Source organism: Centrocercus urophasianus, unplaced genomic scaffold (assembly GCF_019232065.1).
Source record: "Centrocercus urophasianus isolate 14NV4802_14NV808 unplaced genomic scaffold, USGS_Curo_1.0 seq_9, whole genome shotgun sequence".
NCBI lineage: Eukaryota > Metazoa > Chordata > Aves > Galliformes > Phasianidae > Centrocercus > Centrocercus urophasianus.
The window spans coordinates 40,760,638-40,776,353 of record NW_024885532.1 but is presented as its reverse complement, the minus strand read 5'-3'; the positions used below and the strand labels follow the sequence as shown (position 1 = coordinate 40,776,353).

The window sequence follows — 15,716 nt, the reverse complement described above, 5'->3', positions numbered from 1 at the left end:
GGGGCCCTGAGCATGTCAGAGTCTTTAATGTGCTTATCCGTAAAGCACTGGTGTGAGGGAGGGAAATGACGTTATCCTTGTTTTACTGATGGAGACCTGAAGCTATTGACTTGCTTGAGCTCCCAGAGGAAGGGCGCTGCAGAGTCTTGATTCCCATGCATTTCTATCATGTCTCAGGTTAGCACTGCAAGTGCTGGAGCATCCTTCCCATCTTTCACTCTAGCCTAAGGTTGGGGTTACTAGTGCTTTTTTAATAAAGAGAAGGAAGCACAGCATTTCAGATGTGTGTCAAATCATCTGCTGGTAAAAAGAAAGAGAAATAAATGAGAAAGATGTATAAAACATATTTGCACTACAGATATTTTAGATCATCATTTCCCATATATAAATGCTGTAATATTTATCCCAGGTGCTCATATGTGGTGTTGTATTTATAAAGATAATTGGAAAAGCATGTTCTGTGAGTAAGGGTAATAGACATGCATGCAGTTGGCCCTTCAGGGTATAAGTAGTCTTAGGGGAGGTATATGTGTACTACACACAAGCAGTAGTATGGTTTCCATAGGAAAAAGCCTTTAGAATAAGGAGAAAGTTAACTGCTTATCCAATGATGGCCATTTTTCAAAGTGTAGTGTCTTGGCATGTATTTTTGTGCATAATTGTTATTCCTGTTGAGACAGACCATACTTTCTGGGCAGCATCTTCAAGGTTGTGGACTGTTCTGCTGCACCGGGTGAAAAGAATATTGCTGCATCTCTTGAGAAAACTATTTCAGTTTATCAAGGCATCTTGTTTACTAAGATTCCTCCCGAGCAGATGCTTTAACAGGGCCAGTTTAAATCTTCAGAAATAGCTGGCAGATGAGATTTGAATCCTATAAGAATAGATTTTAGATGAAAAATGTTCCAGACATTTTTCTACATGTCCATTAGCCTTTTTTGATTGAGCTGAGAGAGTACCAAGCAATACCCATCCCTCAAACATATTGTATTACAATCATAGATCTCATTTCTTCTCAATTTCATTACATCTTTCTGGTCATAGACTTCAAAATAACCAGCTGTCCATAGGAGAACCTAATTTATTTAGTTCTTCTAGCTCTTTCTACATTCTAGTCACTTCTGGTGTTTTGAGGATATTTTAGGTTGTGGACATTTTCAGGAAGCTTGTTGTGTGCTTAGCATCTCTATTTCTACCTTGCCTAAGCATTTGTGGAGCAGCTGAGCACTGTAGGAGTGCCCCATCTGGCTCATGTCACTTCCCTTGAGGTTACAGCCTAGTTCAAATTCAGCTGGCCACGAGACTGAGATCTGGAAAGGAGAGACACAAAGTCCAGGGAACATCAGAGCTCAAGATTTTACCCATATTTTTTCTCCAGGTAGTTTTGTGAACTTCCAAGGGCTGAAAACATGACTGTCAAGGAGGAACCCTTGCTTTAATGTATGATGTAAACTCAAGCTCAGTGGAGGAATCAGGCTGGAGCATTGGCAAATGGCAAACTCACACTGCAGTTGAAGGAATATTTGTTTTCCTAGGGTAAAGAGCATAATTTTAAACTTTCACTTGCTGGTAACCATGCCCTCTATTCCTACAGATTAATGGCATCCCATTTACCATCAAACCACATCAGAGTGGCTCCTAGAGAAGAGTTTGAGCTCCAGTTTAGACGCATGCCAAAGGATGTCATCAGCTATCCCAGTTTTAAATGACTACGCAGTCAACCATGGCAAAAATAGCCCAAAATGTCCAAAGACATGGACAGAATGCAGCTTTCCCACATATGCACTAGCCATGCCAGCGTAATGGGCCACCAAAGCTGTGGTGTGTTCTTGTGTCTTTGGTCTATGATCCATTGGCATCTTTGGCACCTTTGCTTTGCCAGCTGAGAGCAATAGGATTGTGTCATGAGTGAACTGGTACAGAGTGCAGTCTGTGCTGCAAGGAAGGCTGCTAAAGGACACAGTGTCTGAACTTTTCAGGGGGATAAATAATGGGACAGAACTGTCTTAAGATGGGATTTGCAGGAATAAATACTTCCTAGAGCATGACATAAAGGTAAAATAATTGCAAGAGCTTTCAGAGATCCTGAATCCAATTAACATGTCATAAGAAATTATCTCCTAACCCTGACAGCCATTTTAAACTTATCTGCCATCTATTAAAGAAACCTAAAAATCTTTGGATAAACTGCTAATCGAGAAAGCAGCACTTCATACCTTTTCCCTCTCTCTGCACTTGGCCTGCCCCAGCATGCCAGTACAGATTTTCCCTGGATAAGGACTTCAGATTTGAGGGAATCTAAGTCTGAGTTTCATAGCTCTGTCTGTAAGTATTTGCATCAGCTCTCATCGCTATATCCCCTTTGCAGTTCTTGACAGATTTTACTTACAGACCTTCGTATCAGGAAGAGAAGGGCTGTATTGTTTTACAGTTGATGCATGAACAGATTAAATGATTAGCACAGCAATGTTTCATTCCCCTCAGTGCTCCACTTTGCCTCTTACCTAGCATCCCTCAGCCACTTTCTCTTGAAAACCACTCTGTTGAGTGAGGGGCATTATGGAGAGTGAGAAATCATGGAGCCACGGAATCATAATATCATAGAATAGTTGTGTTGGAAGGGATCTTAAAGATCATCTAATTCCCTCTCTCTTGCCATGGGCAGGAACATATTTCACTAGAAGAGATTGCTCAAAGCCCTGCCCAACCTGACTTGGAACGCTTCCAGCGTTGATCATCCACAGCTTCTCTGGGCAACCTGTTCCAGTATCTCAATCAAAAGAAATCATAACATTCACTCTAAAGCCACAAACTCAGCATAAATATGAGGAAAGGAAAAAAAGTAAAGCCATCTTAATGTAAAGCACTGGAACAGGCTTCCCAGGGAGGTAGTGGAGTCTCCTTCTCTGGAGATGTTCAAGACCTGCCTGGATGCCTACTTGTGTGACCTGCTGTAGGGAACCTGCTTTGGCAGGGGGGTTGGACTCGACGATCTCTGGAGGTCCCTTCCAACCCCTACAATTCTGTGATTCTGTGATTCTGTAAAGCATACACAATGAATAATACATGCAAAGGATAGTATGGCCTCAATGGAAAATACATAACTTCTAGCCAACCAGAATCTTAGAATTAGAACTAGAACTAAAATAGTAAACTAATAAAGTAATTAGTAAAAAAGGACCTACAAAGACCATGAAGTCCAACTGCCTGACCACAGAAAGTTAAAGCATGTGGTTGAGGATGTTAGCAAAATGCATCATGAACTCCTGCAGACATGGGGCATCTACGAGCCTACTATTTTCTCAAACAACAGATCTGGAAGGGCACTTTTCCTCATTAACTTAAGATAAGTACTGAAGATAAGAAGTTAGGAAGCAATACTTTACTCAAAGGGCAGTGAGGCTTTGGCACAGACTGCCCAGAGAAGTTCTGGATGCCCCATCTCTGGAGGTGCTCAAGGCAGATTTGGATGGGACACTGGGCAATGTGATCTGGTGAGTGGCAACCAACCCATGGCAGAGGGCTTGGAGTTTGATGATTTTTAAGGCTCCCTGCAACGCAAACCATTCTGTGATTTTCAACAAGCTCTAGACTTGCTTGTCACAGCAGCATGATATTCCCAGTTCATGTCAGGGAAGCTGAACTCTCCCAATAGCAATGAGAGCAGCTGAACCAGAGATTTCCCCTCATTACCTTTACAATAACTCATCTATCCCAGCACTCTAGTTGTGGGACTCATCCTATGCAATGTCATTAATATCTATGATATAACTCTGGGAAAGGAAAAGCTTGCAGTTTGCCTCATTTGTTCCTCATACTGGGTATGTTCATACACAAGCATTTCAGATGTGCTTCTTAACCCTTAGAGCTCCTTGGAGCAACATAGATGCTCTCATTAGCCTTGCCACACCTAAATGGTGCTGTACTATCCCTTGGCTTAAGCTCAGTGTTCCTCCTGATTTTCCCTTCCTCTGTATCACATTGTTATCCTTAGAGGAACTGAAGCTGGGGCCAAGTGCACACCATGCTGAGATGTGTGTTACACATCCATATTTATTTTTCTCCATATGTTTAGTTTGCCTACAGTAACTGGCTTTGGGTACATTCTAAGTAGCGATACTACCTTGTGTTTATTTCTTGTGATAAAAGCACAGCATTTGTTGTTTCTGCAGCATGTAGAAGCCCATCTTTAGCACTGTACAGAGTCCGGAAGTCCCCTGTGTTTTCATTCGCTGTGAGAGCTTATGATGAGAAATCTGAAGCACTATGATTTCTGTTTTCCTCCCACAGATTGTTGATGGCAAACTGTGGTTCCAGTTGGACTGTGGGACCGGCCCGGGGATCCTGGGAATTTCTGGCAGGGCTGTCAATGATGGCAGCTGGCACTCAGTTTTCCTGGAGCTGAATCGCAACTTCACGAGCTTGTCCCTGGACGACAGCTATGTGGAGCGCCGCAAAGCCCCCCTCTATTTCCAGACCCTCAGCACGGATAGCTCTGTCTATTTCGGAGCACAGGTGCAAGTGGATAACGTCCGCAGCCTGACCGACAAGAGAACCACGCAGGTCTTGAGCGGCTTCCAGGGCTGCCTGGATTCAGTCGTGCTAAACAACAACGAGCTGCCGCTGCAGAACAAGCGCAGCAGCTTTGCAGAAGTGGTTGGCTTGACGGAGCTGAAACTCGGCTGCGTGCTGTACCCCGACGCGTGCGAACGGCATCCCTGCCAGAACGGCGGCACCTGTACCAGCGTGCCATCTGGTGGTAAATGTTTTGCATTGCTTTATGGGTTTTCCCTCTCGTTTTCCTCTACAATTTATTGTTGGAAATGGTTTTATGCAGCAGCCTGCTTGAAAAAATCTCGTGAACTCTATAAAGCTCAGATAGGTATTGCAAATTGTGTAAAAGCTCTTTGCTCTATAAATAATGGTGAAACCGTGCCCCTTCTCGTTGCATTAATGTTCCAAAAGGAAATTGATTTATTGACTGTTAGGATAATCCTATCTCTATAGAAACCAATAGAATTAGAATTACTGTAATTCTCAGCTGGATTTTACGGGACCATTTACAGCAGCGAAGGTTATACACAAAGATGGTGATTTTGAACGTCCATCACTGATGCAATGGTACTGTTGCCCTTCTCTGTTTCTGAAGCTGTCACAAATAATTATTGAGCTGTCTACAAACACCTTGGTCCTTTTGTGAGTGAGTAATTTGATTCCATGTCTGCACAGAGAAGAGAGAATCTACACCATTATAAACCCCTTGAAGCTGTAAGCTTCCTTGGAAGCCTGGGTGCTTCAAGGTCTAATATCAAAGTTTATAGGGCATTGATTTAAATGGTGCTAGAGTTTCTTATCCAGTGGTGGCATTTGTAATCTGGTTTTAGTGACTCACTGTCTAGTAACCTAATGTAATAAACTAGTAAACTAATTGAATGTAGTAGAACCAGCAGTAAAATAATCTGGTGCACAACATACCCCAACCATAAGAACATCTTAGTGGGAAAGCAGCAAATGACATACATATAGGACCTTTCTTGTAGGACTGTTCTATTTCTGCCCCCTTTCCTACATTGCAGAAAGCATTGTTCATCTTTTCTGGCAAGCTAAAATTTAGCCATAGTGAGCTATTTTCACTGAGCAAAGTTCAACACTCCCCATGTCCTGATTAGGACGTTTTTTCAGTCCAAAAAAATAGTAGCATTGTCAACAGGGAGACCTTCCGCAAGCACAGAGCTTTCCATTCACTTATTTTTGGTGTTTTAGGTCATGTTTCCGTAAGGAAAATGCATTTTAATTATTATTCAGGCCTTTCTGCTTAACTATGTCTATGTAGTTCCCTCATTTGTTTTTCAATTGTTTTCAATTTTCATAGAATCAAAGAATCACAGAATGGCCCAGGTTGGAAAGGACCTCAAGGATCACGAAGCTCCAACCTCCCTGCTGCATGCAGGACCACCAACCTCCACATTTAATACTAGACCAGACTGCCCAGGGCCCCATCCAACCTGGCCTTGAACACTTCCAGGGATGGGGCATCCACAACCTCTCTGGGCAGCCTGTTCCAGCACCTCACCACTCTGATAGTAAAGAACTTCCCCCAGAGTTCTCTTATTTCCCTTCTGGTTCCCCAGGGGCAGGTGGTTTTCTGCACTCACTCTCTAGTTCTACCTCTTAGTTGAGAGTTAGGCTGTTACGTGTGATGTCTTTGAATCCAGTGGTCCTGGAGGGAGTTGCAGGATGTATTCCCAGTCCTCCCCATGCCGTCACGTGCTGGCACCAGGGTCTTCAGAGATCTAAACAGATTTTTGGTGCCTAACCTGCACAGTACTTTTAACTGGGATATTTTTATAAAGGTGCACTTCACAGAACTGTGTCTATTTTCTTAAACTTTAGTAAATTCTTAAACTTCAGAACATTTTAATTTAGTTTTCAGAGCCGAAATCTTGTGAGATTCTGAGCAAAACCAACTGTGAGACGTTTTTTGTCTTTATAGACTAAGGTCCAACACTATGGATTTTCAGATGCTGGATCTCAGCTCACTTCTCTTCTGGATGGTTGGCTTCGATTCAGCCACCTCTTCTTCAATGGCAGTGTTACGTAAAGATTACGTAAATCGCTCGGAAATACATCTGTTCCATGTCTATGGACATAGTGTGGCTTTGATTGACTCCATGCTTAATAAATGAGGATAACCATTCCTCAAGCCATCATCCTAGGAAGCATGAGAACAGCTCTTTGTGTTGAATTTGTTTGAGCCTATTTACGATATTGCTCAATGGTCTCATGATGAGTAAATTGAAACCTTTCTAAGGAACTGTTTCACAGTTTCACAGCAACTGAATTTTTCCCAGCACCCTCTGCTTGCTCACACTTTGGGGAGCAGTAGGATGGGGAAACCTGAAGGTTGGGCAGACTCTTGAAAATGGACCCATTTTGTTACTGGAATGGGCAGGCACGGTTCTCATGTCAACATAATTTGCTGCTGGAACACAGTCACGGAGCTGATTTAACTTGCCTTGCCTTCCTGCCTCGGCGAGGGGCATGTGCCCTGCGGGGATGTTTCGGCTGCCTGCCGCTCCAAAATCTGTTTGCTGTTTTTACTGCCTCAGCAGTGTATGTAAATACAAGGTTGTTATAAAGCCATAATTCCAGCGCAATGGGCCCTGACTGTATGTTGGCAGATCTGTAGCCCAGCCCCTTAGAAGTCATGGGCAGCTTTGTTTCCACCAAGCAAAACAACTCTGTTGATATTGTCCTGCATGCACAAAAAGACCCTGTAATTAAATGCCGTAGAGCCCAACAGCACTGCAAATGCTGGTTATGGAGCCACAAATTGCACTGTGCATTTAAGAATCGCCAGACATGCTTGGTGACATAGATGTTAGCAGACGGATTTTATTTTAAAAAGGATAAATTTAATCAATCTTTATTTTTTATCTTAAGAATGGAAATAACAGGTTTTGGGGAGAAAATAGATATTTAAAATGTCCAGCAGAAATCTCATCCCCAATCCCTGGGCATTTGAAAGGTTCAAGGTTTCTTTCCTAATGCTTTCACAGAATCATAGAATCATAGAATGGTTTGAGTTTGAAGGAATCCTTATGGACCATCTAAGTCCAACCTCCCTGCAATGAGCAAGGCCACCTACAGCTCCATCAGATGCTCAGAGCCCTATCCAGGCTGACCATGGGTGTCTCCAGGGATGGGGCATCCACCACCATTCTAGGCAGCCTATACCAGTGCCTCAACACCCTTATAGTAAAAGAAAATTTCTTCCTCATCTCCGATGTAAATCTCTCCTCTTTTAGTTTGAAATAATTTCCCCTCTTCCTATGATTCCTTCCTTTGATATGATATTTTCCTCCTGTTAAACTTTCTGGAGTATTATGGTTCTTTTCCTAAACAGCGAGTGTTTGGAATGATAGCAGGATTTCTTTTAATAAATCAGTCCTTTAATTTGAATTTTACAGAGCAGATTTCATATACGGTTAACATCCTTTCTCATAAAAAACCCTACTGTGCTTTACAAGGAAATTGAGAAAAAAAGAAAGCTCAGATTTGTAGCTAACTTTAAAAGAAAACAGTCAAACAAAGGCTACCCCACATTATAGCATTAAAGTTGCTGGCTACATGCCAGAAATCAAAGGGCCAGTGTCTAATTTAAACACAATTTACATAAATTGATCATCTAAAATACAATCTCGGTAATAGCATTCCTGTTGTGAGATCTTCCTTTCAGTGGAAATGCCTACTGTTCGCCATTAATAAAAAGCTGCCTCTGAGTGCTTTTTACTGTGCAGCTATGGAAATAGGGTAACATTATGGCCCTGGATGGGGAATTGTTAAAGTGGTGCTTTGTGTGCACTAGGAGCGTGAACGTATTGTAACAGGAGAACAAAACTGTGAGCTCAGCCTGCAAGAGGATGCACAGATAGTTCAGATGCTCATCACTGAGAGGCTGTGGAGTCTCCTTCTTGGAGATACAAAGCAGTCAGCTGGGCATGGCCCTGAGCAGCCTGCTATGGGTGCCCCTGCTGGAGCTGGGCTTGGAACGCATGAACTCAGAGGTCCCTGCCAACAACAGCCTTGCAGTGAGAGCATGTAAGAGCTTCTCTGCTTCCATAATTTGGGTTCTGGACCAGCAGAGTTACCATGACATGAGTTGCACTGATGTGTTTCCACAAGTCTGAATCAAATCCCATGTCAGCAGTAGATGTCCCGTGCTGTCAGTGGTTATAAAGCTGAGGCAGGGCACAGTGTGCCCAGGGAGCCCACAGGGACATCTCATGCATGGTTAAAAGAGCCTGAGAAAGGGGGAAGAGCACTCACCAAGATTGATCCTGACAGCTCAGGAGACTGCTAGCAGGAGGAGATTTCAGCTTAAGGACAATTTTCTTGGAGACATTGGAAACCACAGTCCTGAAATACAGACCACATTCTTGCAGATTTTCAATCCTTATCCTCAAGTGTGGGTCAATAGTTATTTTTAAAGAAAGCTGTTAGTATTTTGAAGCTTGACAAACAACCTCATGTTCTTTAATGGCTTGTCTCTTTGGACTAAAATTTCCAAAGAAAACTCAACCAAGTGTTTAAAGTGTGGTTAAGCTGTAAGCAGTTGAATGTGAGGTCTTAAAAAGGGAAATGTCACACAACCTTAATGATAGAGTGATGTTACCAATTCTGCCAATAATAAATGTATGTTTATCTGCTTGAATAACAACATGAGCAGTCACAGCAATAGAAAGCTTTACTATAATCAAATCTGAGTCTTTTGCCAAGCTTTTCAGCCACGGAGAGAAACCTCATGCTTGTAAATCCTGCAATTAGAAGTGTAGTTACTTCCTTTTAATGTGATCAGTCCTATATACATCTGGCTTTGATTGAAGTAAATGGCTTATATAAGTGGGCAATTTTATTTGAATATGAGACATTTCAGCAAAAGTATCTAGCAAGTCAAGGACTGAGGGCAGGGAGTCAGGACAGAAAGTCATTGCTTTCCCCTCTCATTTTTCCTTTCTCTTTTTTTATTTTTTTATAAGTTAAAGTGCAATGAGAGAGAAAAAAAAAAAAGCAACATGGCACTTAGGTGATTTTAATACATGCTTTAAAGCATGTTGGCTACATTAACACACAGGTGTTTCTGAGGACTAGGTAGTTTGCAAGAGTGACAGGGAAAAACTGGGTGTATTACTGCTGTAGCTGTGAACTGACCAGGTCTTAAGTGTACTCTCAGTGTCAATTTTTTTCAAACACACACAAACCAGCATACTGTAATGCAAGCATACCAAATGTGCAGTAGTTCATTTTTAAAGGTTTTTTTAGGAATTTTTTTGTTTTTTAATCTTACTTACAGCTATGCTTTTTAGAGATTTGGATTTAGATTCACAGTTTCAAAGCAAATATACACCAACCCTTTTATAGAAAGCACCAGTTTCCTACCAACTTGTAGCATAAGGCAGTGATCATCTCTTTGAAGATACGTTAAATCTGAAGTGGCAGGAATACATATGGCTGAAGAACACACAGCTCTTAAAGCTGGCCAGGTATGTCTCTAAACACACCAAAACATAAGTGCTGGGATGGATGGTTTCCACCTGCAGCTTTCTCATCACTTAACTCAACATGAGATGATGTGTGAGCAGGGCCAAGGGCAGGCCTGTTCCTTGACATCGAGTTTGTCAGGGCTAGTGGCACAGCAGGCAAAGAAACTGCATGGGGAGATCAAATGCAAAAGCCTAGCACATAGCAAATGAAAGCCAGCTCCTCTTGCATGTGGTGGATAGAATCAGGAGCATACACATGTTCGAAAAAAGAATTGGCAGCAGTTAGGAGCATCCTCTTCAATAAAGCCAAGTAAACCTGAGGATAGATAGGCATTCAGGTGCTCAGGCTGGGAATTCTACCAACAGGGATGTTCACTGCATAACAGCATTCCATCTGCTGATGGCACAGAGCCTGTCTTTTGCCACTGTCACTGCTATTAAGTGCCAAGCAAACATAGGTACAGACAGGAAGCCTGTGCAGTGTCCTCAATTTGAGCATGTTGCTCTTTGGTAAGGTCTGGGCTGAAAAAGTCCTTCTCTTCTTGCCACTTTATATGACTGAGCAGAAACAAACCAAGAAGTCAAGAGGACAAGCCAGAGTCAAGTCAAATCTAGTCAAAAAGATATGAGGACATCCTCTGGAGTCAGAGAATATGGCACAGCTGCTTAGGAGGATTGAGTGAAAGAGCGTGGGAGAAACCTAATAAAACTATCAGATCACCCCAGATGGTGTATAGGCATTAGAGAGCCATGTCTATGGAAGTGTGAGTGGTGAGGCCTTAGAGAACCAGAATTGCTTTGGGTGGGGTTGAGCTGGAAGGCACACATCAGGAGTGCAGATAACCTGATCCTAAAACCCTGAAACATTTGCACTGAGGGTGTTGAGTCCTCAGTGCCATTTCTCTCCACAAACCCACTGCCAATTGCTCCTTAGGGCTTGTTAATATACATATGGCCAAACTGGGCAGTGTCATTGCTCATTGCTTATGGTTCCTTAGAGTCGGCTGTTCAAAGAATCGTAGAATCTTAGAATCCTAGAATCATTAAGGTTGAAAAAGGCTTCTAAAATCATTTAGTCCAGCCATCCACTTGCCACCAGTGTTGCCCACTAAACCATCACAGAATCACAGAATAGTAGGGGTTGGAAGGGACCTCCAGAGATACCATGTCCCTCAGTGCCACAGGTTATTGAACACCTCCAAGGACGGTGACCCCATTACCTCCCCAGGCAGCCTGTGCCAGTGCTGTTAACTGGGAGAAGAGACTGACCTCCCATCACCACAGCTTCCTGTCTGGGGGTTGTAAAGAGTGATAAGATCTCCGCGGAGCCTCCTCTTCTCCAGACTGAACAATCCCAGTTTCCTCAGCCTCTCCCCATTACACTTGTGCTCCAGACCCTTCACAGCTTCACTGCCCTTCTCTGAACATGCTCCAGGGCCTCAGTGTCTTCCTTTTGTTGGCACAGACTGTTGTGACACAAACCAAGGGTGCCTTGGCCCTATCCCAACAGTGCTGCAGATATATTTATCATACCTTCCTGTCTTTTTCCAGTGGTTCCTTTTGAAGCCTTACAGCAGTGACAGCACAAGATTTGCTGCACTGGTATCAACATTTTTCAGGATCAATATGCAAAATGAAATATTCATCTCTCTCGAAGGGAATGCAGATGACTGTATGATCTTAAATGTTGAAGAATTTCCAAGACTTCCATTGTCTTCATTGTGAACAGGAACAGCCCTAGATAGTTTGAAAGAGGAATTTTCCTACTGAGAGGGCAGGGGCACTTGGCCCCCTGTACTCATCTTTGGGCATGGGAATCTTGCATATTACTCTTGCATTAAACAGATGGGAAGAAATGCATGATACTTTACCTGGATATTAAATTAAATATGTAATAAAAATTCTTTGTTAGACCTAGGATTCATCCCCAACAAACAGGTTTCTTTAGGAATGCTCGTTGTCTACATCCATGTGGCCACAATGTGCAGCACCAGGTGACATTATAGCCTCTCCTGAGATGTTTGGAAAGGAATGAAAGATCTGGAAATCTGCTGGCCTAGTCGATAGATGCTGTGAACTGAGCCTTCGTGTCAGCTCTACTCCACGAATTTTGACATATGCTTTGCTGAGCTGGAGTTCTCCCAAGTGAATGTTTTGCAGCTCTGATTGTGTGTCACAGGAAAGTTCTGTGTCTTTTGCCAGTGGCTTAGAGTAAAAAGGTGTGTGGCAGTGCTTCTAATGGGAAGAGAAGTCAGAGATAAAAACTGAAATTTAACACTGACTTTTATTGCCTTTTTCATTCCTAACTTCGTTGCCTTTTTTATTATTAACTTTGATCCCCAGACTTAGAAACTATACTGAATACTGTACTATAGAAACTATACTGAATATTTTAGCTGCCCAGTATCTGATTGTGTTCCAAAATCATAGAATCATAGAGTCAGCAGTGTTGGAAAAGATCTACAAGATCATTTAGTCCAACCGTCCACCTATCCCCAGTAGTTCTCTCTAAACCAGGTCCCTCAACACAATGTCTAAATGTTTCTTGAACACGAACAGGGTCAGTCACTCCACCACCATCATTAAGTCAAATTCAGTCCAAAATGTTGGCTTTCATAAGTAACTTCTCATTTTTGTTTTGTTCATACATCACCCAGCAGACCTTGGACTCATCTGGAGTATTCGGTTTTAGCTCCTCGTGATACAAAATGCTAATTGAAATTAGTGCATCTTGATTATAAATACCTGTCAATAATAATGATGAATAAACCCATTCTCCTTCTATATTTAGTGGAAAAAGGATTTTTGTTAGTCAAATCAATATTTCTCAGGCTGTCTACAGTGAATAGATGTAACAGAACGTATTACACAGCAACAATCCAGAGCTTAACTCAGGGCAGCTGAAACAAATGTAAGACGTGAAAAGACAATTATTTGAAGACTTTGGTGTTCCAGTGATTGCCAGTTAGTAACGTAGGTGCAGAAAGCTTGTTTTTAAAATAATTTTAAAGCTATATAGTTTTCAAATGCCAATTATTGGATAGTTAGAAAAACAGATCTATTCTGCTATTATATAAAGCAACATATATGTTGCTGAATAAAATGTTTGAAGATTTTCATTTCACTTAATGAGAACATAAAAGTACACAAAAACATTACTGTACATTTTTCAACCATAGATGTCACTGTTCAGTCATAAAATGGAGCAATGAAACAGCCTCTCTTATTCATGCAGTGATTTCTACCTCAAGGATTTCTAGATCAGGTGTTTTACCAAGTAGCAATAAATATTTTGTAGGAATGGCATCAAAATGCCTGGTGCAGTCGCTGTTTTGTAATTCTTCAGTCCCAGCTCTCTACAGGTCTAAAAAGCCATTTATACATTCGTATTGTCTAAGTGAGTATGTGTGTAAGACAGCAAAATAATCCTGTCTTGCTGGTGCTGATCAAGTAAGCTTTCTAGGAACCCTTGCAGTGCAATCATCTCTTAATTCTGTAACCTTAAAATAGCAGTGCTTTTATCCCCCTTTTTGTAGTAGGACAACCAAACAGCATGGTATCTGATTATCTATTTTATTTATCTTCAGCTAGATGGGTTTGAAATCTTGACTGAATGAGCCAGTAAGTCTGTTTCCAAGTTTCTTTGCTAGAGCAAAGAACTCTCATGAATTCTCATGAAAGAATTCAATTAGCGTAACTGAACAAGTCAAAATGAACCAGCCAGAACGTAAAAGACGTGGCAGTTCTAATGCAGAATTGCTTTTGCCTCATGCCACCACTGCACTGTCTCTGTGAAATTCTTTTTCTCATAAATGTGCTTGAAATTTCCTGCCTCAGTTAGTAGAACAGTGTGTTTTAAAATGCATACATATCTGTATATATATATACAAAAGTATATATATATACATATATATATTTCAAAAGTATAGATATATGGATTTCAACTGTATTAACAGCAGGAAGATTCCTTGTTGTAGTTGATTAAGATGCCATATTTAGTACATTGCTTTGATATGTGAACCACATAAGTGGAGCTTGAATCTTGCCTACACATCTGTTGGGACATTTTGATTTTGTAAGTGGTTGTTCCTTGTTCTTTTCAAGTGAAAAAAGACTCAGATTTCAACACTTAGTTCTAACACAATATGAAGACATGCACTGTCTCACTGGATTTCTTTATGACCTTAAATAAAAGATTTATTAATGGCAAATCACGAGGAGAATAAAACAGATAGTAATTTGCTACTTGAGGGAGTGAACCGGTGGTTTCAGGAAATGTTTCTGACTCATGTTGTCCTTTGCTGGCAAGGAGCATGGAAGTACTTTGGTCCCCTTCAGTCCCCTACTTAAGTGGTGTGATGGCTGATTTATTGCAGCTAGTAATTAATCATAGAATCATAGAATCACAAGGTTGGAAATGACCTATAAGATCATCCAGTCCAACCATCTCCTCATCACCATTGCCACCACTAGTACTAAACCACATCACAGCACGTCATCCAGACGCCTCTTGAACACTTCGGGGATGGCAACTCCACCACCTCCCTGGGAGGCCATTCCAATGCCTGACCACTCTCTGAGAGAAAAAGTTCTTCCTTATGTCCAACCTAAACCTCCTCTGATAACAACTTGCAGCCATTGCCCCGTGTCCTGCTCGTTGCCTGGGAGAAGAGGCCAAATCCCTCTTCACCACAGCCTCCCTTCAGGAAGTTGTAGAGTGCAATGAGGTCTCCCCTGAGCCTCCTCTTCTCCAGAATGGGTCTCCTAATAGCAGAAACTGCATTCAGTGAGCTCTGGTTAGGGGTGGCAGTCCCCTGTTCAGCTAGTGTTACGAAGCCCATGGTTCATGCCTGGATGATGCACTTTAGGAAAGAGTTAAATATCGTAGTCAAGTGTGTTATTATTAGGATCTCAGCTGATATATTTGATCTTTGATGTGTGGGCTGCCACTATTGGAAGCTATTGTCCTTCTTTTCAAAAAAAAAGGGAGATGCATCACTGATCTGGAATATTTACTGCAGCCAAGTCCACGGGGGGCATTTATTCTTATTGGAATCACAGTGATTGGAATAGCTGGGGCTGCAGAGATTCCACTGGTCCCTGGTTGTATTACATGAGCTCCAATCACCCCACATTCCAGATAAGCAAATGCTGCACTGGAGTTAGTGTGGACCACACTAGAATGAGCATAAGCATCTCTTTTCCCCTACAGTACAATAAATTTTTTGTAGTAAATTAGCCAAGTAGATTCCCCTGCTTCTAGATAACAGGGGATGGCTTCTGATGTATTTCTTTGTGTCCTTCACCTCCCAGGCTACCAGTGCAATTGCCTCTCACAGTTTACTGGAAGAAATTGTGAATCAGAGATCACAGCCTGCTTCCCAAATCCATGCCGGAATGGAGGCTCATGCGATCCCATTGGCAATGCTTTCATCTGCAACTGCAAAAATGGTCTGACTGGAGTAACGTAAGTAAACTTTCCTAAATGGACAATCAAAGCATTTTAATGGAGTGGTGGAGTTTATTTTTTTGACTGGGTGCTTTGTATCCAGCTAAGGGACATGATTTAGTGATGGGACCCCGTAGGTCAGGTTGGCAGTTGGGCTTGATGATCTCGAAGGTCTTTTCCAACGTAGACAATTCTATGATCTCCTTGCAAAAAACAACCCGACA

At 42.0% G+C, this 15,716-nt stretch overlaps 1 protein-coding gene across 1 annotated transcript in view; it reads left to right on the top strand.

Annotated features, from left to right (window-relative positions):
• The window catches only part of FAT3 (FAT atypical cadherin 3), a 361,667-nt gene that overhangs the window by 331,341 nt on the left and 14,610 nt on the right, over positions 1-15,716 (top strand). Inside the window, 2 exon segments of the mRNA XM_042839287.1 lie at positions 4,291-4,759; positions 15,357-15,510. Coding sequence (XP_042695221.1) covers positions 4,291-4,759; positions 15,357-15,510 — 623 coding nt within the window.